The 12,122-nt window shown below is 34.1% G+C and overlaps 1 protein-coding gene across 1 annotated transcript; it reads right to left on the reverse strand.

The window, feature by feature from the left end:
• Positions 1–542: 542 nt before the first annotated feature.
• Positions 543–11,806, reverse strand: LOC130647088 (NPC intracellular cholesterol transporter 1-like). The gene is made up of 9 exons (XM_057452815.1): positions 11,594–11,806; positions 8,702–10,009; positions 7,206–7,459; positions 4,579–4,984; positions 3,933–4,230; positions 3,160–3,434; positions 1,902–2,999; positions 1,240–1,314; positions 543–919 (listed from the first exon to the last, which is right to left on the reverse strand). The coding sequence occupies exons 1-9, from the start codon at positions 11,675–11,677 to the stop codon at positions 734–736; spliced, it is 3,984 nt and encodes a 1,327-aa protein (XP_057308798.1). The 5' UTR covers positions 11,678–11,806; the 3' UTR covers positions 543–733.
• Between the last annotated feature and the right edge of the window lie 316 nt (positions 11,807–12,122).

The following is a 12,122-nucleotide window of genomic DNA, read 5'->3' on the forward strand; positions in this document are numbered from 1 at the left end:
TAAAGAACTCACGTATATTTGGGGTGATTTAAGCTTTTTGGTCTAGTGAAATAAATCTTGAGTTCTCCCTATGCTCGCTTTGGCTGTTTATTCAGATAATATATTTCTCTGCGGAAAAACAAATGTTTTCGAACTTCATCTTTATTTCCCGCCCAATCTTAAAATATTGGCCAATCAAATCGGCCCAAAAAATATTTCACTAGATGTGCTTTTTCATCAGTAAACAAACTACATTTGAGTTCTTTATTATACAAAGATTTTGCGCCTTTTTGAGAAACAACTGAAAAACAATGAAACATTTTTGCATCTACTTCACTTTCGACTGAAAGAGCGCCCTGTTAATGTATTTATACATTAACAGGGCGCTCTATACATGCCGAGAATTTAAGATAAAAGACATAAGAAATTTCAAAATCGAAAAATAGCTGAATAATTTTAAGATATTAATTTAAAAATGTAGTACCAAGAAAAAAAGAAACGGATTAAAAAAAGGAAACAGAGCTTAAATAACATAAGTTTGTGAAGTGACAAAAATCATTAAGTTTCGTTCATATAATTATCTTCAAATAATTTTAATATTCTAATATAATTTTTTACAATAGACTAACGTTTTTTACGCGAACATGTTCGCGTCATTTTTGAACACCATCAATGCAATCCGGAGAAAACTTTGAAGAATTTTTCACATGAGTTGTATAAAAGAATAAATTAAACGCAATTAAAAAAGAGGCCATCAGGTATCAACTATTGATGTATGCTTTCCACTGCTGATTTTAACGTTGCGTTGACTAGCCCGCTGTATGTCTTCTTCTGTTGCGCGACTAGCTGGACCACAATAACTCAGCAGCACAGGTAGAAATACGAGACCATGCAGCGCTCCAATTATGATAATACCCATATACATCCGGAAATAATAGATCTAAAATATAAGTCACTAACATCTAACTAAAACTTACCTCGAGGGTCGTAGTCCTGTTTTTTTTTTTTGCTTATATCAGCAGCAGGATAATGCAAAAAAAATAAGCTTATGAACTACACTAAGGAAGTAATTTTTGTTTCAAAAATCTTTCTTCGTTTTGCAAGAAATTTACGCGAATTTAGGTGTTTACGATTTATTAGCGTGACGTTATTTTTAATGCTTATATTAGAAACTTCTGCCAATTTGATCAAAAAATCCTCCTAAGCCAGTGGTAGCAAAAAAATCAAACAAATTGGCAACAGTTTGGCAGCAACACATACCTCAAACAACTCCGACTTCGCAAACATCAGTATAAAAACACCGACAAATTTGGTAATAGTAATACCGCTAAGTACCTAAAATATAAATAATAAATAATATAAAAACAAAGCAAAATCAAAATATTCTTGAAGGCCCAAATAATTTTCGGTTTTATACTGAAAGTCAAGAAACAAAATAACGGAAGCTAGTAAAATAAAGATAAACAAAGTGAAGTTTTTAAATACGACTTAGTTGAATAAAGTGATATGGAAATAACATATACGTAGACAGCTCCAACTGATAGATGACTTTTCAATGTTTACAAATGTTTCCGCAGATTTTTATACATGCGCACAGACATTCTTGTAGTCCAGGATGATCATGTCGGGTAAAATAGCTATTATCGAAATTCATACAGATTTTTTATGGAAGAACAAAAGCACAATAATTACACTCTATATTCTTTTAAAAAAAGGTTGGTGGTGAATTCAAGCTATTTCGTTTTTTAATGGATTTATACGACTTCTGTGGTCTGTTGTTTACATCTGTGCATGTCCATTGTTCTCAACGCAAAATCACAACATGTCGTCGCACGGAAAGTGGTCTGTGTATACGATTTCTTAGTAGTCATGACCATGAAAAGAGAAAGTAGAAATAAATGGAAATAAAAGAATTAACTTACAGAGCTACCAACGCGACCCAAAGCATCTTCTGCTCTCTTAACCCTTGATGAATAAGGACTTGTTGAAAAGGCACGTGCAATATGAGAGCAAAACTCAACAGAGATGCCAACAGCCATGACTAAGTTTACCAGTGAAACAGCATTCAACGATACATCCCACATATACATAAGCCCCAGTAAATTAGTAACAATCATCGCGACAGTCAACGTAATGCAAAATGCTAACCCAAAGTTGAAACCCATGAGTAAGAACGTCACGACAAAGATGGCAGCGAGTGATATCATCAGGTCTTTCCATGTGTCATTTACTATTGTCAGATACTGCTCGTAAAAGACATAGAAAACACTGTACGGGAATACTTCGTGTCCAATTAACTGGGTCATGTTAGCAGCTAACTCCCTTGCGTATTTCAAACAATGTGTGAACTCCTCAGCAGTAGTGGAAACCGTATGGTACGTCATAAAGTAAGATGCGTTCACTAAGTTATTGTTGCTGGGTTTGTTTAGTTTGACAGCGTTAGCATATGCCGCATGCCCTCCTTTTGCACACTTTGTGTTTGGGTTATCTTTCAAAAACCACGGAAGGAATTTACGGAATTCTTCCGACTGAGGATGAACACCAGCTTTGCTGTTGGGTAAGCAACTGTAACAAGTCCAATTATCTGGAGCGGTCGAAGGGCAAAAAGTGAAGTTATAATACGTGATATTTTTGTCAGGACTCGTGGTGTAATTAAGTATTCTGCAGCACGGAGTGCCTGGATCAATCCATGTAAAATAATCATCAATCCAGGAGGATGATGGAAGCGCGATTGTAGAATAATTGCTGATGAGAGATTGTGAAAATAAATTACCAGTCACGGAACTTGAATTGCAGCCCGCTGTGCTACACACCATGTTTTGATTTTTAACTTTTGAATAGTCGTATCCTTCTCTTATAACGAAATACACCGGAGCGCCTGTTTTCAAATACGTTGACATGCTGGAGAAATAATTCAAAAGGAACGAGTCTCTTGGTAATGCGATTGTTTGACTAATTCCAACATTTAAATTTGGTATTTCGCAAATACTTGAGCCCAAAAATATTGAAAATATCACGATCTAAATAAATAAACAAAGAAATAGCACACTGACCTAAAACAATGGCGACTAGCCGCACATATCGTTACTTTTGGTGTTTCATTTGAATTCTAGTACAAAGAGGTATACCTTACGGGAATTGACAGTTTCCTTGCAACATATCAATGGAGAACAAACTTACCACAGCAACACGAACAGGGTACAGCATTAGGAATGGTGCATAAATCTTTTTTACAAGAAAATACAAGATGCCACCAGGTAGGCAATCTTCTTCTGTTTGGTCTGATTTAGGTAGACCATAGCAGCAGGCCACATCGTACCGGTTGCGATATTGCCGTTGAACATCTAAGGTTACGACAGCTACTAACATTGTGATCTGAAGGAGAAAGTTAAATGCCACAGCCATTGCAGCATAAATAGCAAATGTGTGGACAGCAGGCATTGTTGACAAGGCACCTACGAAATAATAATTATAAAATAAGTATAAGTCAAAGTGGAAATGCCATGACGCATCTCTTATAATGATACGAAAACTGTGTCTGTCCGTCTGCGACCGTTAGGAGCACTGATAGAATATCTCCTAAAAAGTTCCTTACTTTATAAAAATTTTGTTTATATATTTAATCTGCTGGGACAAATGTGACAAAATGATTAAATTTTATTAGCTAAAAAATTTGGAGCTTTAATTTCACAGGGAAAGTTATTCCTTTAAAATAATGCACAGGTAATGTCATGAGCAATTGTTGTTGTCATTTGGTTTAAAACGTTTTATTTAATGAAATTAACAACAACAAATTGTTTTGCGACAGACCTAAAAAATTTAAAATAAGTTTCTTTTTTTAAGTGGATACTTTCACAGATCCGAATAACTAGTATAGCTAAATTGGAATCTAAAAATAATGAATTTAATACAGTTTAAAGTATATAGCGAATTCAAAATTTTATAGGACTCACCAAACCCAAATGCAACTGATTCCGATAATGAAGACAAAAACATACTAGGACCAACAGCACCCAAAACCCGTGCAACCTGATCTGAAGCATCTTCACTGGGAAGTCGAACGTCACGTTGAATTGCTTGCACAAGAATAAAGATGTTGTCAACACCAACAGCAAGAACAAGAAAGGGGATTACTTCGACGATGATCAATGTTGCAGAAATGCCAGCATAAGAGCAAATGCCGAGCGAAGAAGCCACCGATAACAATACAATGACCACACCAACAATTCCAACAGTGAATTTTGCATCAACCTGAAACACCACTCAGTCATAAAAATGTTTAAACTTGAACAAGGTAAACATAATGCACAATTTAAGAGCAAAATTTAGCCTGTCATAAATTTTAATAACAGAATAAAAAACAAAAAAAGGCTTTCTAATATTTTAGAGGCAATGCCTGCACCCCTATTTCTGTACAATAATCTTACTGGAAGTTGGGCTTGTGTTGGATTTTTAATCCTTACCTGATGATGGAAAGAAAATGTCTAGGCTCCAGGCTAAAATCTCAGACCAAAAATTAAAAAAAAAACAATACATATATGCATAAAGTTATGATATGTAACAGTTTAGAAGAATAAAAACACAAAATTATATACATACCAATATTCTTGCAGCTGATTTGAATTGACCTAGACCAATAGCAATGTACAAGAACATCAACAAGTAACTCAATATAATCGTTAAAATATCAGCTTCACTAGCACGGTTGATTTCATCCTGAATTGACCTTTCACTGGAAAATGCCACAGTGAGGTTATATTTCCATGCCTCATTTTTTTTCCAGTTCTTTAAATAGTCAATGAAGACCTTTTCCCAGGCTTCTGCTTTCTTATTATTAGCTTTATTCTTGTGGTTTTTTACCACAAATGTTATAATCAGAGCTTTAGACTGGTAATAAGCAGTTCCGGGAAAGCCACCAAAGATAAGTTTAGGACTAACAGGTGCACCAAATTTGCTCATACATGGAAGCTTCAAGTAATCACCATTCGATGTTGCTGATGGATTTCTGAAAGAAAAAAAGATAATTAAATTTCCAGTTGCTTTTAAACCACCTACAGTAGTAGCATCTACCTGTGGGTACAAATAAGTCTTGCACTTAGCTTCTTTGAGCATGTTTGTTGACTGATTGCTCAAAACAATGTAATTAGTAAATATAATTAGCTCTTTCAACAAACTGGGAAATTTGGGATTGGGAAATGGCCGTTTAACAGTCTTTTTCAGGAATATTTGAGTAGGTGTGCGATGAATCACACGTGCAAATCAAGTAAGGTGTGCATTGCAAAACCTACGTGCAAAGGATGTTACGCGTGCAACACGGGCTCGAGGTTAATCTTTGTTGCGCATTCATTTTGAGAGAAGTGTGGGACGTTTTCAATCTCAAACCTCAAACACAATGATCGAGCGTCTACGTACAGTGACTCTCTCAATCTTAACTTCCTTTTCTACATGTCTGAAATAATAGTTTGCATGACTATACTGTCATTTTTATAAATTTATTGTTTATTTTTCAGGTCATCACAAGCAAATAGGCAAAAATATGCTTTGCTTTCGTTTTTAAAATTGTTTGCATAAAAATAACACTTGCGGCATAAAGAGAAAACTCAATTAAATTCGGACCTGCTATGGTTTTCAATTGTTTTGTCAAATAAAGAAATTATCTACAATTAAATCCATGATAAAATGTCTACTTCGCCTGAAAGTGCAGTTTTGCAGACTTGCTTTATCCGTGCTCCGTCAGCGTTCACCTCCGCATTAGTTAAGAGCAGCATGGCTGGATTTCTTGTGTAAGACCTGGTTACCAATAACGAAGGGGGCAGGCAAAAGAGATCAATGTCTACGTAGTTTTTTAACTAAATCAGTAGTCGGTGAATTAGCTAGGATGGTCAGGTTGGCTATGAATAGGCTTGTTCATGGATTGAAAGGACCAGGACTATTCAATAAATCTGAGACCAAGACGGAAATCTATCAGACGTATTGTCTGAAAAAAGTTCGAAAGGAGCTAAAAACATGTCCGACCGAACTGGTAATGTGTCGCACATTTTGTCTGGCGAGTCTCTAAAAATCATTTCGAGGGCTGCCATCGCACGCTACAAAATGGATTTTATCAGTTGATTTTCAAAACTCAATATTTTTTTTCGGGCGTGCAATTAATCACAAGCCTGAAAAAGCCTGTTTAATGAATACTAAGAATGCTGGATTACACCCTGTATGAACATATATTGAAGTCAAATCAAGTTTACAGTGCTCAACAACAAATTTAATGCTGCATTAATAAACCTATTTCCATATCCATTTGGTTCTGCAAAATATTCATGCAAAAATGCAGAATAACATGAAAACGAGATTAGTAGTTAAGCAAATTTCGGAATGTTGGTTGTTTGCATACAAGTTTAAAGAATATATCAACAAAATGTTGACTTTCACAGCTTTTAACTGGCAGTTTTACAAAACTGCAGTTAAAACGGTTATAAAAGAGAGTATTGGTATTGGTAGCGTGACAAAAAAATTAAAATATTGCAGATTTTAAGAGGGCATCTTTTGGTATATGTCAGCTATAGCTAAACCTAAAACCTAGCTATGTTTTTAAAATGGTGTACATATACATTTTTATTTTACTGTTTCCTAATAAATTTAGTTCCAGTGTCAGTGTCAGTTCCAATGTCATGTATTAGCCTTTTATGTTTCTATTAAGTAATTTTAATTTTGCACAACCATTTTTCTTACCCAAAAGACTAAATTTAAGCTTTTTTAGGTTCAGAGGATGTCATTGTGGTGGCAATTCAACAGTGAATGTTACCATGCCCCTGAGTTAATCCCAGCCATGTGAGGGGTAAAAATTTTTTGCCAGTTAAAATTTTAGAATATTCTAATTAACATAACTGATGCATAGTTGTTACAATTTTCTTTTCCTTTCAACGTGCAATAACTACAATTTTTAACTTTTAGTCCAACTGTATTTAGATAAAAAAATGTACTTCTTGAAATAAAAGTAAGAACAGTCCTAAAAACTCGAGTTAGTATTTTGGTTTTATCAAATAGTCACTTTCTGAAAGTACTATTTTATTGCATGGCTCGGCTGCCTGTTCAAGGAAAAAGGTTCATTCTTTTTTAACAAATAAGAGGCACTTGTAGGGGAGCTTTATAAAGCAGGGCCTTTTTATTTGAGTAAATATTGTTTGTTGTGTTTACTTTTTTGAGAATATGTTCATAGTTTTACTAAAACCTACTTTGAACATCCTAGAATCTGATTATGCCAATCTTCAGCTCTTTCTGTAAAACTCGATGGATCACTGCAATTGTAACCCATAGTATCCACACAATACTCTAATCTTGTCCTATTTAACTGCCAATATTGCAATGCACTAAACACAGCACACTCCTTGATATTTGAGAGAGGTTGAAAGCAGATGTCTTTAAGTCCAATGGTTTCCCCTTCATATTTCACCGTTAAATCCATCAGCTCAAGCTGCAAGTCAAGAACCTAACAATGAAAATAAGTTTAAGAATACATAATACACATTTGTTAATTTACAAAATAAAATTAAAATGTTATCTTGTTTTATCTCATTTTATCTTGTAAATAAATAAATGAATATTACAGGGTTCCCACTCATTTTGCAATTAACTTTTTAAAAATATTTAAGAAAATTTAGGAGGATTTTAGCTGTTTTTTAGGAGATTTCTCAAAAAGCCTGGGAACCCTGAATTAGCTCTACGTTTTTCGTATTGAGTACTCTCTCAATAGATTTTCTTTTCCAGATATAATACATAATATAAAAATTCTATAAAAAATATACTTTGAGGTCCAAAAATTAAGGTTGTCAATGTCAAAAAAATTTAGATTTTTTCTTTTTCTTAGCGTACAATATTGAAAAATTAAAATTTATGGCACTAAATAATTAAATTAAATTTAGATAAGAAAGTTGAAGTAAGTTCTTAAAGTACACTTTATTGCTATACTTTTCGGGCACCAATGTTCAAATAAATAAAATTAAATGGGGAAGAGAAAAGAATCCATTTGGTTTAAAAAAGTTAAGCCAAAGATTATGCAAGTTGAAGTCAGAAAAGGAAAAACATGCATTATTATTTTAATTTTTTTAAAAAATATATGGTTAGTCAGGCCTGTAGAACAACTAGTTAAATTGTCTTTGGTTAACAGTTAATTTATAGCTTCTTGAAGGATGTATAGTGTGTATCAGGCCAATCAATAAGGGGAGAGCAACTGCTCTTGCTCACGCAAAGGCTCACCCAATTCTGGGAAATTAGAAACTAGCTGAGCCATTAAAGGCTCCCCCAATTCCCAAAAAAGTTTTTCTGGCTGAGCAATATCAATTCATCTCATATGGAAATCAATGTTCTTTCTTATTATTTACAGTAAAGAACCAAAAGATATAAAAAAGATAAAATAAAATAGATTAAGACTTTGTGATAAAATATGTGTTTATAAACTTTCTTTCATTTATTCAGATAGCTCGCCCGGTTGAAATTATTGTAACCTTCGGAAAGCAGTTTATTGCTCAGGTTTTATTTTCTTATTGATAGGCCTGGTGTATAATCCAGTGTTCTATAAGTAGCTGTTATTAAATAGCCATTTTCCAAATTACATTTATTCTGAATCTCAATTCATTAGGAAAGTATCCAAAAGTTTTCATAAGATTTGTAAAGGAGTAAGATTTTATTCCCTTAAACCTTGGTGTAATAAAATAAAATGAAACACACATACCGTTTTTAAAACATTAAAATGCATTAAACCAGAAAAGTTATAATGGGCTCCTTGGTACACTTTAAAATCTTCAACAGGTAGGTCTTCAGTTCCTGTTAGAATAACTTGCTCAGTTCGATAAAATGGTGTAAATTTCTCATCATAATAATCTTTTTCCATTCGAGCCCTACTAGACGGAGATGACCATAACTCCACAGGATCCGTAATGACTGTGAATTTAACCAAACCAATCGACAGCACAATGCATACTGCTAAAGAAATGAAAACCACTTTCCAGGGATGATGCGAGCATATTGCACCCCATTTTCGAAATAATTTCTGCAGTGCAAATTCTGTTTTAATTCCAATACGAATTAAACAGCTTTTGTCTTCCGATTCTCTATGTAAGAAATCTGTTGACTTATATGGTCCATTACCAGCAGAAGAAAGAGAAGCAGTTCTCAATGAGTTTGATCTTTCCTCAATATGCATCATTGATCTTCTTGAGGAATAAAATATATCTATAACGCTTAATGACAAAAATATGAGCAGCCAACCTAGAACACATGCGCCGATGATAAAGCAGATGAATCTAATTCCAAGGATATGTCTATGTTTTTTTGGTCCTGGGACAGATGGCAATGGTGGACAGGTGGCTCTACAATCTTGGCAAGAGCAAGCTGACCTGTTTCGTCCAGTATTCTCATCAAAATATGTTTCGTTACAGCGAATCATTTTGAAATCATTGTTGGTAATATTAGGAGCACTTTCATTAACATGAAAATTGATTTGAAATGGTGCACCACTATTAGGACTACCAATGAAATCTAAAAACTTCTTTGGTGTGCATTTATCAACAGTAACCCCACACATAAGGTCTAACACTTTCCCATTGTCACCTGGAAAACTGACATCAATGCAAGATTTGTACAATCCATTCGAAAACTGTGATGAGATGTAATAATCTGCAGTGGCAACAAAACCATCAAACTTGTAATCAAGAAATTTGGATTGGTTTGGTGAGCAGGTGAATTCACACCACATATTAAAGAAGTTTTTAGAGCTGGCAGGGCAACGGGAAAACATTGAGGAGGCAGTTTTTAATTGTGACTGTAATGTCTGCAACTGTTTTAAACCACAACAACTTCTTATTTCATCTCTTTTTCCTTTAGTAAGATAAGGACAAACATCTTTTAAGATTTTTAATTCTTCATCTGAAACGTTTTTTGCTTTTCCATTATATGGTATGTTGGCTTTTGATGTCGGCTGCCGACCATACATAGTGCAATAACCATCTTTTCGTATGACATCCTTTGCAACTACGGTATCCTAAAAGGTAATATGATAAGATTGCAACTATAAACCCAAAGGTGAATTAATAATTGTTTTAAATCCTATGAGAATGATTAAGGGGCTAACACGAAGCAACCTTTATGCTTCTCAGACTTGTTTCCATAGAGGAGTTTCATGTTGACACATGTTGTTAATATCCTCTTACGAAAATCAGCCAAGCAATACAGTACGAGGGTAGGAACTGGATCAGTCCATTCCACTTTTTTTTGCAGAGGTGTTTTCTTAACTCTGGAATAAAAGGTAGTTAGCATGTGGTGCTAAGATTTAGAACAAATAGCAATTCAAAGATGCAACAGTCACAAAAGAAAGAGTTTTAACCAGAATGTGGCTTTCTTTGCCTAAAATCTGCATTTTATTACCTGGTATTTCTTTCGATTTTTTCTGTGCATGTGCAAGAATACTGTCAAATGAAAACATTAAAACTTTACTATAAAGGCCAGACCCACAACATCCCATCAATCAAAAATAGACTTGTAGCTGGTGTATACAAATTTATGTAAAATACTTTGATGTAAAACACAAGTGTCTAAACACTGCTTACACCCTGCACCCCTCCCCCTTTATAAAAAAACACGTAAAGAATTTAATTTTAAACAATATTCGCCAAATAAGCATTGTTGTTAAAAATGTTTGCAAGCAATTAGCAATTGGAATACATATGTTGTATATTGTCCACAAAACGTAAATGTCTTTAATTTCATGATTTTCACTGGCAACAACTGGATGGCTATAACATGATATCCTGAGTAAGGATGTGCGGTATTACTATTTTCACCAGTACTGCAACTTGTGTATTTTACAGCAGAGGACAGCCTAATCATCGGGTAGATCATGGATGAAAAAATTTTTTGTCCTTGGTGGTGTGACTTTTATAACACCAATGTGACCATTATAACACCAATATATTATTATAAAACTGTTCAGACTGGAAGAAGTTTTAAGAAAAATTTATTGCCATGTGTGCTGCCCTCCACAGATCCTTTTTAGTAATTTGTTTTTCAAAGTTGTCCTATATTCGTCCCTTTTGAACAACAGAAAAAGGTACACAGCGATGTTTGAAGCAGCTACTAGCGACACCTGAGAAAAATTGCCAAGTATTGCAATCATTTTAATCATAAAATAGAACTAAAAATAATTACAAAAATTGTTGAAATAGTGTGTTTCAGCCGATTTCATTTTTGCTTAACGATGTGCCAAATGACCACCTTGTTTGGTGAACAAGGTGAATGTTTGCAAAGGGTGGAAGGCTTATAGTCAAAAGCATAGATTTATGTGGCAAGCAAACACAAAATAAATTTCTTTCACAATGTTTGTTTGAAAGCCAAGCACTACGTACAGCTATGTAGGTAGCTAGCTAGCTAGCTAGCTAGCTAGCTAGCTACATAGAAAAAATAATGTAAAAATAAATACAAGATAAATATATTTTGGGAGATCCTATTTGCACAAGTAAATTTCGCAAGACTTAATATTTAATCACAAAAACATAAATTTATCCAGCATTAATAAAAATTTAAGCTAATACATGATTATTAACAAAAAGATTGTGATTATAGAACCTACCAAGTTCAGTATAATTCCCAGCAGGGATAGCAAGATGTTAAGTTTAAATAAAATAATCATATCGACACAATTCTTGGGTAACATGTACTTCTTAAATTTGACTCGTCCAATGCATAATGCAATTGTTTCAATGCTGCAATCAACTACCACGGGATGGACCCTGTCCTGTCCCGGCTCGACAAGGTCAGTCCACCAAAATTATCAGTACAAGTAGCTCTAATACTGTGGAGATAATAAAAGTGTAAAAAAAGCCAGAACAAATTGCACTGCACTTCTCCCTAAAAGAATCTTATTTCGGCACACGGCTATGTTAAAACGCCTAGGTTTTGATCATAACAAATAAAGTGGTACGCTGTAGCGGTACGATCGCGATTGGGAAACTTCCACATAGAGTGAGGGGGGTAATCTAGAAAAAACTTTCCCATCTTTTTCACATATTTCGGAAACTTTAAAAAGTAAATAATAAATATAACAAAATTAAGACCTATTTGTATGATAAAACAATTTTTATGTTGTTATTGTTGACTGA

The sequence above is a fragment of the Hydractinia symbiolongicarpus genome, chromosome 6, assembly GCF_029227915.1.
Source record: "Hydractinia symbiolongicarpus strain clone_291-10 chromosome 6, HSymV2.1, whole genome shotgun sequence".
NCBI classification, from domain to species: Eukaryota; Metazoa; Cnidaria; class Hydrozoa; order Anthoathecata; family Hydractiniidae; genus Hydractinia; species Hydractinia symbiolongicarpus.